Source organism: Rhinatrema bivittatum, chromosome 1 (assembly GCF_901001135.1).
Source record: "Rhinatrema bivittatum chromosome 1, aRhiBiv1.1, whole genome shotgun sequence".
Classification (NCBI taxonomy): Eukaryota; Metazoa; Chordata; class Amphibia; order Gymnophiona; family Rhinatrematidae; genus Rhinatrema; species Rhinatrema bivittatum.
Genome location: NC_042615.1, coordinates 261,482,388 through 261,496,160, shown reverse-complemented (window position 1 = coordinate 261,496,160; position 13,773 = coordinate 261,482,388). Strand labels below are relative to the sequence as shown.

The 13,773-nt window shown below is 47.9% G+C and overlaps 1 protein-coding gene across 2 annotated transcripts in view; it reads right to left on the bottom strand.

Moving 5' to 3' along the window:
* Window positions 1-13,773, bottom strand: part of SPEF1 (sperm flagellar 1) — a 157,342-nt gene that overhangs the window by 133,085 nt on the left and 10,484 nt on the right. For both annotated transcript variants that reach the window (XM_029594167.1, XM_029594163.1), the window contains exon 2: window positions 7,200-7,311. In XM_029594167.1, the coding sequence (XP_029450027.1) occupies window positions 7,200-7,311 (112 nt within the window). The remainder of the gene's footprint in view (window positions 1-7,199; window positions 7,312-13,773) is intronic.

Sequence of the window (13,773 nt, the reverse complement as noted above, 5' to 3'; positions counted from 1 at the left end):
AGCGTGTGGAAAACGCCAAAGCCTAGGAGGTCGGGAGGAGCTCCTCCTATGCTGTGCTACAGCTCCTCAATGTACTGTCCCGGTTACCTTGGAATATCCTGGAGGCTCCTTTGAGACAATGGCGTTCCTGGATTCCGGAGCCAGAGGTCATTTCATCCTGCAGGACTTAGTCTCCCAGTTGCGAATCCCTATGCAGAGACGGGAGGTCCCATTACAAATTACCTCTATCCAGGGGACGCTTCTTCCAGGACCTGTCCAGATGTCCACCGCACCCATTACGGTCCGCACCGGGGCAATCCATTTGGAGGTGTTAGCCTTCCTAGTATTGCAGAAGGCTGTCCACCCTGTGGTGCTAGGGTTGCCATGGTTACAGAAACACTCGCCCACGATTCGGTGGGATACGCTACAGATTGTCAAATGGAGTCCTTTTTGCCTAGCTAATTGTACAAAAGTGCCTAAGACTCCCACACTTCCCTTGAAGCATTCTGCCGTGGGTCCTCCTGCACCTTATGAGGACTTCACGGATGTATTCTCCAAGACCAAGGCGGAGATCCTTCCGCAACATCGTCCGTATGACTGTGCTATAGACTTGCTACCTGGTACTATGCCCCCTCGAGGAAGGGTTTACCCCTTATTCATACCTGAGACCCGGGCCATGTCCGAGTACATTGCGGAGAACCTGGCCAAGGGTTTTATCCGCCAGTCCAAGTCGCCTGCAGGGGCAGGTTTCTTTTTTGTCAGCAAGAAAGACGGCTCACTGAGGCCGTGCATAGACTATCGAGGCCTAAATTCTATTACCAAGCGAGACCATTACCCGCTCCCATTAATCCCGGAGCTCCTTGATCGGCTTCAAGGAGCAAAGATTTTCACAAAGTTGGACTTGCGAGGAGCGTACATCCCAGAGATAAGTGGAAAACCGTGTTTAATACCCGAGACGGGAATTACGAGTATCTCGTGATGCCTTTCGGCTTATGTAATGCCCCGTCGGTGTTCCAGCACCTGATGAATGAGGTGTTGCGGGACCTTATGAACACCTGCGTAATTGTTTACCTCGACGATGTGTTAATCTACTCTCAGGATCTGTCGTCACACCGTCAGTATGTCCGTCAAGTGCGCCAGATACTTAGGGAGCATGGTCTCTATGCAAAACTGGAAAAGTGTAGCTTTGAGAAGACGTCCCTGCCGTTCCTAGGCTACATAGTCTCTGCAGCTGGCTTTCAAATGGACCCGCAGAAAGTGGCGGCTATTAAGAATTGGCCTCGGCCGAGGGGTCTTAAAGCGTTGCAACGCTTCCTCGGCTTTTCCAATTTCTACCATCACTTTATTCCCAATTACTCTCGTATTGTGGCCCTGTTAACTGCACTCACCCGAAAGGGGGCTAACGCGATGGATTGGCCTGCTTCTGCCTGTCAAGCTTTTGAGGCCCTTAAAGAGGCCTTCCTGTTGGACACCTGCCTTCGCCATCCGGATCCCAGCCGGCCCTTCCTGGTGGAAGTTGACGCCTCCAATGTGGCCGTGGGGGCCGTACTGAGTCAGTACTCTGATTCTGGACAGCTGTTGCCTTGTTCATTTTTCTCAAGGAAATTCTCCCCGGCAGAAAGCAATTACTGTGTTGGTGACAAAGAGTTGCTAGCCGTGAAACTTGCCCTGGAGAAATGGAGACAGTGGTTGGAAGGAGCCAACCATCCAGTTACGATTTACACCAAACACAAAAACCTAGCATTCTTGAAGCAAGTCCAATGCCTGAATCCAAGACAAGCCCGGTGGTCGCTGTTTTTGGACCGGTTTGACTTTACGTTACGCTACAGATCCGGCTCGAAGAACGTTCGAGCTGACGCACTCTCGCGCTCCTCTGAGGTTGAAGAGACTCCTGATACACCTCAGTATATCTTGGACCCTGAGAAAGTAAGTCTTGCTACAACCTCAGTGACTTCCCAAGGGAAGACCGTTGTTCCATGTCGCTCCCGGAGAGCAGTTCTCGCTTGGGCCCATGACTCCCTCACTGGGGGCCATGCTGGTTGGAAAGGGACTTTGGACTTGTTAAACCATTTCTATTGGTGGCCAACGGTGAGACAGGACGTCCAAGCCTTTGTGGGCTCATGCCCTACCTGTGCAGTTCAAAAGCCGCTCATTGGGAAGCCCAGGGGTCTGTTGCAACCATTACCCATCCCGGTGGAACCTTGGACACACATCTCCACCGATTTCGTGGTGGACCTTCCTGCCTCTCAGGAGGTAATTCGGTCATTTGGGTAACCGTGGACCGATTTTCCAAGATGGCGCACTTTGTCCCTTTGCCTAAGCTACCTTCTGCACCTGACCTGGCTGGCTTGTTCACTCAGCATGTCTTTAGACTTCACGGTCTCCCTCAGGATATAGTCTCCGATCGAGGACCACAGTTTACAGCTCGTTATTGGAAAGCCCTATGCAAACGTTTCAATGTGCAACTTAGTCTTTCATCAGTGTTCCATCCTCAAAGTAATGGGCAAACGGAACGAACCAATCGAACCCTGAAGACCTTTCTTCGTGCCTTCGTGAACGAACGACAAGATAATTAGGCCAAACTACTCCCGTGGGCGGAGTTCTCGTATAATAATCACACGCATGCTGCTACTGGAAGTTCGCCGTTCCTTGTTGTTTATGGGAAGCAACTTCGTCCGCGCTTACCTTTGCCTGAACTCTCGGCAGTGCAACTCGTAGCTCGTCAGCTTCGTTCCTTGTGGATCTCTACCCAGGAAAAGATCCGTAAAGCTGCCCGGACCGCCAAGAAGTTGGCAGATAGGCATCGTCAGTCAGCACCCATCTTCCTCCCAGGAGACCGCGTCTGGCATCACCAGAAATCTACAGCTACGTATTCCATCTAGAAGACTAGCTCCGAAATTCTGTGGGCCATTTCGAGTCGCTGAACGAGTGGGAGCAGTCTCATACCATCTGTGCCTTCCCTCCTCCATGCGCATACATGACGTGTTCCATGTGTCATTGCTGAAGCATCTTGTGTTATCCAGGTACCACTCCCGGGCTCCGGAACCATCGGATCCTTCAGTACCGGACGAGGTCACGTATCAGGTGCGTGAAGTATTGGATGTCCGGTTTCATCAAGGCCAATGGGAATACTTGCTTGCCTGGGAGGGTTGCGGACCCGAGGATAATTCTTGGGAACCGGCCCGTAACATCCTCGACAAGGACTTATTACGGCAGTTCCATTTGGACCACCCAAGTAAACCCGGACCGGCTAAGAGGGGAGGTATTATTGCGGTTCTAGTCGCGAGCACCGCGGCCAGGCCCTTACCTCCGGTCTCCCGGACCTGCTCCTGTTTCCAGAGGCCTAGTCTGCGGCCTGGATGGTGGCGTCCCCGCTGGGGCTGTGCCGTTGCAAGCTCTCCTGTGGACGTCCTGCTCTTAGGCACACGCGCGACTTGGGCGCTTTTCTAGGCCGTTTCCCGCCAGTGGTGACTCCGCCCAAATCCCGACGTCAGACGCCGTGGCCTTTATAAGCCGGCGGCGGCCATCCAGTCTTGGCCTTGCAATGGGTTAGCCTCCTGGTTTCCTGTTGCGCTGTGCCCCGGAGTGACTCGCTTGGCTTCATCGCTCCGTTCCTGCTACAGTACCTGCTTAGTTCCAGCCTGCCTGCTTGCTACAGTACCTGCTTGGTTCCTGCCTGCTTGCTACAGTACCTGTCTGGTTCCTGCTTGCCTGTCACAGTACCTGCCTGGTTCCAGTACCCGAATCCTGCTACAGTTCTTGCCTGGTTCCAGTACCCGAGTCTTGCTACAGTTCCTGCCTGGTTCCAGAACCCAAGTCCAGTTACAGTATTGACCTGTCCTAGTCTGGTTCCAGTTACCTGTCCTGATCCACAACTCGCCTAAGTCCCAGCGGCCGGGCCCCTACGGGCTCCTCCTGGGGGGGCTTCGGCTTCCAAGGGTGAAGCCACCTAAGCCCCAGCGGTTGGGCTCCTACGGGCTCCTCCCGGGGGAGTGCCAGCTTCCAGGGTGAAGAGCATCTACGTCCTGCCAGAACATCTGCCTCCCGGCCTGCTTTTCATTAGAGACATTTCCACCTTTCCTAGTCTCCAGCAGGTCGGCCCAAGGGTCTACTAAACAGAGACTCCCATAACAGGGACAAAGCCAGCATGGATTTAGCCAAAGGAAGTCTTGCCTCACCATCTCATGAGAGATTTTTAGGAAATTAAAAAGTCATGGAATGGGGGCAGAGTCTTATTGTGGTTTGGGAACTGGTTAAAAGATAGAAAACAAAGAGTAGGGCTAAATGGTCAGTGGAGAAAAGTAAATAATGGACTGCCCCAGGGATCTGTTCTTAGATATAATCTCTATAAGGTGGTCAGATTGGCTGAATCCCGAGAAAGCATGTTCAGTGTAGCTGGTCTCCACCTCAGGAACTTACTTCCAGAGGAACCGAAGATCAAGACTTCATGGGTTACTTCAGGAAGCAGCTAAAAGATCATTTATTTGCCCAGGCTTTCAGCAATTAATTCATAACCTGTACTGCCTGGCCTGTTTATGGCTGATGATTTGGTCTACATTGAATTTTGGCTGACAAGTTTTTAGCCATTATTGATACTAATAGTTATAAATCAAGCATGGAATGGCCAGTTATTTTTGCACAGCTAGACTTAGTTCTTGTTGGTTTCCTAGGTTTGCCATTTTATTGTTCAGCTGTCATGATCTGTAGACAAATGCTGCTATTGTTATTTATTGTTTTGTACTCTGTTTATTGCTATGTCTAATGATAAACATGTGACTGTTATTAAATACCCACCCAGAGCTGTGGATGGTGTGGGGTACAAATATTTAAAATAAATATATATAGTCACTATAATTGGAAACACAATCACCTAAGCTACATAATGGACAGTACTATATCTTGGTTTGCTCCAAAATATGTAAAGTTATCTCACAAATACATTTAATTGTAATATAACAAATTTATTTTAAATATTTTTTGCTTATAAGGTGAAATTAAAAATAGTTTTAAAAAACATATTTAGCCCAACCCACAGCTGCCTGTGAGGAGCAGGAGCGTGGAGCAGCTCGTGGGATCTTGGTGGATGCCAGAATTGAGTAAAGCCATCTGAAATTATAATTTCTTTGACCCGTTAAGGGTAAGAATTGCCTGGCCCTGACGGGAATGGAACACTTCCGCGTATGACGTCATCATCCGGGCCTATAAGATCGCCCAACCCACAGCTGCCTGTGAGGAGCAGGAGTGTGAAGCAGCTCGTGGGATCTTGGTGGACACCAGAATTGAGTAAAGCCATCTGAAATAATAATTTCTTTGACCCGTTGAGGGTAAGAATTGCCTGGCCCTGACGGGAATGGAACACTTCCGCATCTGACGTCATCATCCGGGATCTATAAGATCGCCCAACCCACAGCGCGCAGTCGACATTGGCGCGCATCGCCCAAACCGCGCGCGGCTTTGCCTGACAAGCTTCTCTGCTCACCTCCTCTCCTCAAAGTAAGTAAAGTTGCTTTGCATATCTTAATATATTTACCATCTCCTCCAACTTGAAGCAGTATCCAACAGAATATATCTGAAAGTTCTGATAAATTTTCGATTTTACAAAGGATTATTGCCATTAGTTAAATAATGCCTCATACTAAGAGGAAGGGGAGGTTAAGGGAGTTGGCAGCTATGACTCCATCGACCTCCCCCACCCAAGGGAAAATTGAAAATTTTTTCAGATCGGCTTCTGAAAAATCTCCCGAGAGAAGCGCTCCAGGTCTAGCAGAGGAGCCAAGGCTAGATCTTTTAGCTTCACCAATATCACTAAGTCCGGGAGCTCCGACAACCCCATCTCCTCCCTCTCAAGTTATACTACAAGAAAATACATCACTTGTTAGTACATCAAGTGGATCTTTTGAAGAAAAATCATCATCTAATTTGTCCCTAGTTGAGGGAGAAGATCCACGATCGAAGGGAAAAGTGGAAGGTCACCCCAATTTACTCACAGATGTGATGCCTACTGGGGTGACAGAATTGGTCACCTTATCCCCCATGAAGAAATTAGAGAAACCCTCAACAATAATATTAGATTCTGTTTGGACAGCTATTGTCACTCTTGAAAATGCTATATCTAAATTAACTACTATTACCTTACAGATGAATCACCGTGTTGTGGAAAATGAGGGAAAAACAGAAAAACAAAATGAAAACTTGGTTGATATTGAACAAAAGTTATCTCAAATGCAAAAAGTACAAGTCAATTTAATTCCGGGGGAAAGGTTATAAACTAGAAATCTAGAGAGATTAGAAAATGAGGCAAGATATTTAAACTTAAGGATTATCAATTTTCCTTTAACTAGATTTTCTTTGTTGCAAGACCAGTTCAAGAAGTATATGTATGAAGTGTTAAAGATCCCAATAGAAGCTTCTCCTCCTATTTCTAAGATATATTATATCAAAACAACTAATCTATTAGAGAAGCAAGTACCTTCTTTAAATATATCTCAGGTACTTGAGACTTCTACTGAAGAAGTAATAGAGAAGAGAGGAACGGTTTTGGTTACATTTGTAGTTCCCTCTGATAGGGACACAGTACTTAGATTGTTCCTTCATAATAGAACAGTAAAATTCTTAGATCATCAAATCTGGATTTTTCCTGACATAACAAGAGCGACACAACTTAGAAGGAAGCAGTTTTTAGATATGAGGGCATTAGCTGAACAAGTGAGTGTTCAAATGTTAATAAGATATCCATGTAAGTGCTTAGTAAAGTATGAAAATATTAAGTATATATATTTTGAGCCAGAGGACCTGAAAATATTTTTGGAATCAAGAAAGATATTGGGGAATAAAGTTGATTAAATATCAGTTGTCGAAAAAGTAAGATAAGAAGCCATACTTTCCTTACCTGAGATATTTGCCTTATAAAGCTCATTATTGAATGTTGGATTTCTGTTTTATTACATGGTAATTAGGATATCTAAAGTTTAAGTTATAATTGCTTTTTAGGAAATTAAAGTTGGTATTAAATGATCACTGTATATTTAGAACATTAGATATCCATATTATATGTGACTGCATATGTCGTGATAATTATGAAAATTAATAAAATATAAATAAAAAACATATTTAATAATATTATAACAGAGAAATAACTCATGGAATTGATAAATCTTCCTATTTTGTTGATATACAATTTGAACTATATACATACATGAAGAAAACACCTGTGGGTTTACCTGTTAAGAGTGGTCCAGTTGCTGAGTTTCTGTTGCATGGAGTTGGCTGGGACATAATTATGCATTTCGACCAATTTAGGGAAATAATATTTTACTACTTCTGCTGTCAATACTAGAGAAAAAATAAAATAATATAACAATAAGAAAAATATCAAATAATTCAGAAGGATCATAATAGGCTTGATTCATCCAAATCTGGGACTACCATCAAAACATTTTTTTCAACTTTAGAGAATAAAAATAATTATATCCTGTGTCACAAAATCTTGGCTCAAAGGCCCTGTGCATCTCGGGAAAAATTAATAAACTATAGATATGTAGTACTCACTTAGTATTACCGAATACATTATCAGCCTCATTACAATATGCATTAGTCTCATCATCCCTTTCCCATTAAGGAGAGTTACTCGTCTGATACCACCAATATTTGGAATTGAAATAAGAAAGTGAAATGAACATGCTCTGACTGTGATGAAAGTTCAAACTAATATCAAGAAGTTGTCAAGTACTGGCTGGTCTTGAACTTGTGCTCACTAGATAATTTATTGGACATCCTTGGGAGCACCCTGCTAATAGACTACTCCTTTCTATTAATGCAGAAGTTCCCAACTAGTGCAAGGAACCTTATATGTGATGCAAAATTTTGGTTCTCCCTTCCCCTCCCCCAGGGAGAAAAGAAGGAGAAGGTACAGAGAAGGGCGACCAAAATGATAAGGGGAATGGAACAGCTCCCCTATGAGGAAAGACTAAAGAGGTTAGGACTTTTCAGCTTGGAGAAGAGATGGCTGAGGGGGGATATGATAGAGGTGTTTAAAATCATGAGAGGTCTAGAACGGGTAGATGTGAATCGGTTATTTAGTCTTTCAGATAATAGAAAGACTAGGGGGCACTCCATGAAGTTAGCATTTGGCACATTTAAAACTAATCTGAGAAAGTTCTTTTTCACTCAACGCACAATTAAACTCTGGAATTTGTTGCCAGAGGATGTGGTTAGTGCAGTTAGTATAGCTGTGTTTAAAAAAGGATTGGATAAGTTCTTGGAGGGGAAGTCCATTATCTGCTATTAATTAAGTTGACTTAGAAAATAGCCACTGCTATTACTAGCAACGGTAACATGAAATAGACTTAGTTTTTGGGTACTTGCCAGGTTCTTATGGCCTGGATTGGCCACTGTTGGAAACAGGATGCTGGGCTTGATGGACCCTCGGTCTGACCAGGTATGGCATGTTCTTATGTTCTTAAGGAAGCAGGTCAAAGTTGCCGCTGCCAGTAGCAAAGTCTTCGTCTCTTCTTCACCCCAACCCCCAAATCACCTGCACATGAACTCCTACCAAGCAAGAGGAGACAGCAAGCAGAGCTGCATACCAGATGATACTTCGTCCTCTGCTGGCTTCCTACTGAAGGCAGAATTGCATGGGCTGAGCAGGTCTCATGAGATTATGGGGCCCTATGTTGTTATGACTTCAGTGCAAAGCTGGCTGAGGGGAAAGAAGAGGCAGCAGCAGTAGGTAAAGAGCACTGCTCACCCAATAGAGATGACCCTGAGGTAGAGAAGAAGGTGCTAATGCCAGGAAATGGGGGAAAGAGAAGGGGCAAGAGAAGGAAGATGGCGATGTCAGGTGGTGGTGGAGAGGGAAAGGAAATGTGCTGCTGAAGGTGGGGGGCAGGAAAGGGAGAGAAGGGAAGGTGGTAATTCTGTGGGGAGAAAAGGTATAGGAAATAGTGCTGTCAGGGGGCATGGGAAGGGAAGGAAATGTGGTGCTGCCAGGAGACTGGAAGGAAGAGAAGATGGTGATGCCAGGGATTTGGGGAGGAGAAAAGGGAAGGGATGAAAGTGATGCCAAATGGTAGAGGAGGGAAGGAAAAGGATAATTGTGATGCCAGGGGGACGAGAAGTAGTGCTGTTGGGGGGGGGGGAGGGGAAGTGAAGCTGATGATGCCAGGGGGATGAGAGCGTGAGGGAAAGTAGTGATGGCAAGGGGTGGGAGGGAAGGAAAGGAAAGGAAAGGGAAACGATGGTGATGATGTCAGGGGGAACAAAGGGTGAGGGAAATGGTACTATCAAGTGGGAAGAGGAAAGGGAAGGTGGTGATGCTAGGGGTGGGGGTGGGGGAGAAGGAAAGTGGTGAGGTCAGGGGGAACAGAAGGGAAGGTGATGGTGCCAGAGAAGAGGCATGGGAAGGGAAGTGATGATGTCAGAGGGTGGGACAGGATGGGATTGCAGTGATGACAAGGAGGGGAAGGGAAGGTAACAATGCCAGAGGGTAGAGGAAGGGAAGGGAAGGTGATGATACCTGGGAGGAGTGGCAGAGGAAAGGTGATTAAACCAGGGGGTGGAAGGAGGGAAGGTAATTTTGTGCGGCAATGAAGAGCAGAGTTGCTTACCTGTAACAGGTGTTCTCCGAGGACAGCATGATGTTAGTCCTCACACATGGGTAACATCATCGGATGGAGACCGGCATGGAACTTTGATCTCAAAGAATCTAGAACTTTCAAACATGCCCTACTGAGCATGTGCAGCTGTAGTCATCACCTTGCCCCCCCCCCCCCCCCAGCAGTGTCCCTCAGTCCATAACATAGCTAATACATGGAGAAACCAACTCCCAGGGGAAGCAGGTGGGTTTCGTTAGGACTAACATCCTGCTGTCTTCGGAGAACACCTGTTACAGTTAAGCAACTCTGCTTTCTCAGAAGACAAGCAGGATGGTAGTCCTCACATATGGGTGAATCCCAAGCTATAGGCTGTCCAAGCAGGATAAAGTGGGTATTGAAAGCACCACCTCTTTCCCTTTTGCCTGTGAGGCAGCCCTACAAAGGGATCTAGGAGGGAAAAAAAGAGTTGGGTTCTACAAATAGAAAACCATAGAAAAGACTGAGACACAAAATTCTGATGCGAAGCAGAAGCGCCTAAGGCAGGGGAGTGAAGAGAGTTCCAATAAGAAACATACTCTGCGTCACAGATAACATTACAAGCAGGGTTTCGGATCAGTAAACCCTGATGACAGCAGGTCTAGAACCTCCTGGATACAGGAAAAAGTCTAGAGATGTAAACAAGAGAAGGAATCTTAGACAAACACCACATAGTTTTATCCGATGTTACAAGACAACTGAAAAACCAACTGGGGCCCGAGAGCACCCCAGAAAGAAACTGCAGTCCACTGGCATCCGAAGGACAGAATACATCTGCAGAAGTGTGTCCATGTTTGGCTGTCAGGCACAATGGGCAGAAAAACCCAAGCAACACTTGGAAATAATCATCAACAACGACAGGGTCTGACAGACCCTACGAGCCAAGGCACCAGACATAGCTGACAAGCAGAAAAGCATCAAGAGTTTCAGGGATGAAAGGCAATCCCTGAATAGGATCGCTAGCCCAAACTCCTGAACAAGGAGATACGTTAGGCTTGAAGTTCACCCACACTGCTCCCTGTCAAGGGCAGGGCTATTCATCCTGTGTACAGGATAGTTCAGGTGAGCAGGAAGGCACTTTGGGCAACCTAGTGAAGTGAGAAAAGCTAAAGGTAGTATTGGCCAGAGCTTGGCGAAATATAGTGTATCTTTCCCTGCAGGTATACACTAAGATATACCACGAATACCTTAGCTTTTTTTCCCCCTCCTCCCAAAATTCCAACTGGAAGTCTGAAGGAACAAAGAATACAATGAGGCAGACCATTGGACTGCCAGGGTAAGAATAAGTTACTAGGTTGTATAACTCAACCCCAAGCGAATAACTCACTGCCGATTCCAGAAGGGAGTTACCCTCTGAGATAGGGCCCTCAGCCTGCTTGGAACAGCTGAAACTGAGAGCGAATTCCACAGGGAAGAAATCCAGAAATACTCCACTAAGAGACAGGAAACCAGGGTACCGCAAATGCAAACCCCTGTCGAACAGGATTTCTTCACTGGCCCGGAAACTCTAAGGGTACTAGGGCAGGGCAAGGGCGATCTCAGAACAGATTGCCCTGAACCTAGCTTAGGTATTAATATCTCAGTTATGACAGCATATACTTCCCCCAAGGAAGCACACAGTCCAGTAAATGGAACAATTGTTGCATGAACCAGGACTCCCCTGTCCACAGACAGGGTTATCCCTAAAATGGGGAAGTATAACTTGAAAGCCACTGCAACCAAAGAGCAGCACCTCTGTTGTGGGGTCCCTCATCTCCCAACTCTTCAGACATGGAAAAGGTGATAAGCTGAAGGCATACTCACCAATTAGATGTATTATATCCCTCCTCACTGAGGTAGGGTCCCATAGACGAGAATGACTGGCAATAGTGGTCCTTACCAAAAATTGCCCATTGAACTCAGCAGGTATCAAAGAAGACTCCTGGATGGAAGAAACCCCTAATCTTCACTGGGGAGGAACTCTGGAAAGGCTCCCTCGTGAAACAGACCTGCTGTGCCTTTGGATGATTCTAAGGAGTGCGCTACTGCTCGACCAGCTCTCAAATACCAAGAGGAACCGAGAGCGACTGCCAGTCAGAAACAGTGACATGCCTTCTCCAGGAAATGGAGAACAAGGGACACCCCTTGCAGGGGTGGACAACCAGGCATCATGAGGGAAACCTGTAAGAGTTGTCCTGGAACCCAGCTGAATCCCCCCTTCCTGAAGGGACAGGGAAGCAATGGGAATTGGGACCACCCATTCAAGAAAAACCTGTCAACTCTCAGGTTGAGAGCTGAGATACAATCCCTAATCACTGAGGTTCAGAAACAACCAATCTGCCACTTGTAGCCACCTTCGAATGGGGAAGGTGTTACGGTCCCGGGCTGAGCCCGGGTCCTCCCACTCACCTCAAGGCCGGCCCGGGCCTTGAGCCTCCTCCTCGGTCGGCAAGGCCCGATCCTGGCCCTGCCGCGGCGCTCCCTCCTCGAGGGAGATGCCGCCGGCCCGATGCGTCTGGCTCCGTCCCCTAGGCGCATGCAAGCGCGGGGGCTCCAAATTTAAAGGGGCCAGCGTGGGAGAAATCAAGACAGCCCTCCGATGACGTCAGACGCTGTAAGGGTATTTAAACCGTACAGCTAGGCCTGTCCAACGCCTTGCAATGAGGTTCACTCTATTTTGAGTTGCTAGTTGCTGCTTCGGATCCCTGATCTTGTCTTCGGCTCTGACTTCTGGCTTCTGACTCCTGGCTTCCAACCTTGGCTCATCCACTGACTTCTGGCTTCAGCTTCTGTCCCTGGCTTTGTCTTCGGCTTCTGACTCCTGGCTTCCGACCTTGGCTTGTCCATTGACTTCTAGCTTCAGCTTCCATCCCTGGCTGGACTACGGCTTCTGGCTTCTCTTCATCCACAGGTATCTGGTTCTTCGTCCACCAAGAGGCATCGCCTAAGTCCCAGCGGCTTGGGTCCTCACGGGCTCCTCCCGGGGGGACCACGAGCTTCCAAGGGTGAAGCCTTCCAGGGCCATCTCTTCAGCGCCGCCTCCCGGCTGCGACGTCCACTGTGGGTTCCCACAGTGCAACACCATCCGTCTCAGCCGACTCAAGGGTCCACGTTCCTAACAGTTTGCAAGGCCATGGACCCGGCGGATGCCATGGGCTTGAAAGCCATTCCTGGTATTGCACAACAGTTGCAACAACAGCAAATCTGCATTGGCTCCCTGATGATGACCATGCAGAGATTAGCCGATCGGATAGATGGAGCCGCTGCATTCAGCCCCCTGGTACCCGCAACTGTGGCCTATATCGGACCAGCCACACCCACACAACTGCCAGCACCCTCATGGTACTCTGGGGACACGAAGCTATGCCAAGGATTTTTTAATCAATGTTTCATCCGGTTCAACCTACTGCCAGCCCAGTTTCCCACGGATCAGATTAAAACCAGCCACATTATTTCATTGTTGGACGGGAAACCTCTGGCGTGGGCCTCTCCACTATGGAAGCGTCAGGACTCCCTCCTGGCTAACCTGGAGCAATTTGTTGCAGCCTTCTGACAGATCTTCGATGAGCCCTCCCGCAGGCCTACGGCCGCCTCAGAATTACTTCAGCTACACCAGGACAACCAGCCCCCTGCCTGAGAATGCAGTGGAATTCCAGACATTAGCAGCTGAGCTGAACTGGGTGGAGGACAGCCTTCATGGTGTATCCCTGAAGGGTCTCTCCCCAAGACTCCAAGATGAGCTGGAGGCCAGGGATCTCCCAGATGACCTGAACAGCCTCATCGACTTGGCGGGTCGCGTGGACTGCCATATCCAACACCAGTTCCAGGAGAGGAGGTCCGCTCGGAAACTCGGGAGCTCTGGAACCACATTTTCCCGACCAGTGCCCTCCTCTTCTGCCTCTCCAGGGAATCAAGACGCAGAACCCATGCAGTTGGGCCGGGGCCCAATTTCTCAGGAGGAGAGAAGAAGACGTTGTGTCCAGGGTCAGTGCCTAAATTGTGATGGCAAGGGCCACTTCCTTGCTTGGTGTGGTGAGCAACCGGCAAACGCCAGGACCTAGGGATAGTCGGGGAGCTAACCCTAGGTAACACTACTTCTGCCTCCCCGTGTGCTGTTCCAGTGATTATACTCCTCCCCGGAGGGAACTTCGATATGCTAGCCCTGATTGACTCTGGAGCCGGGGGG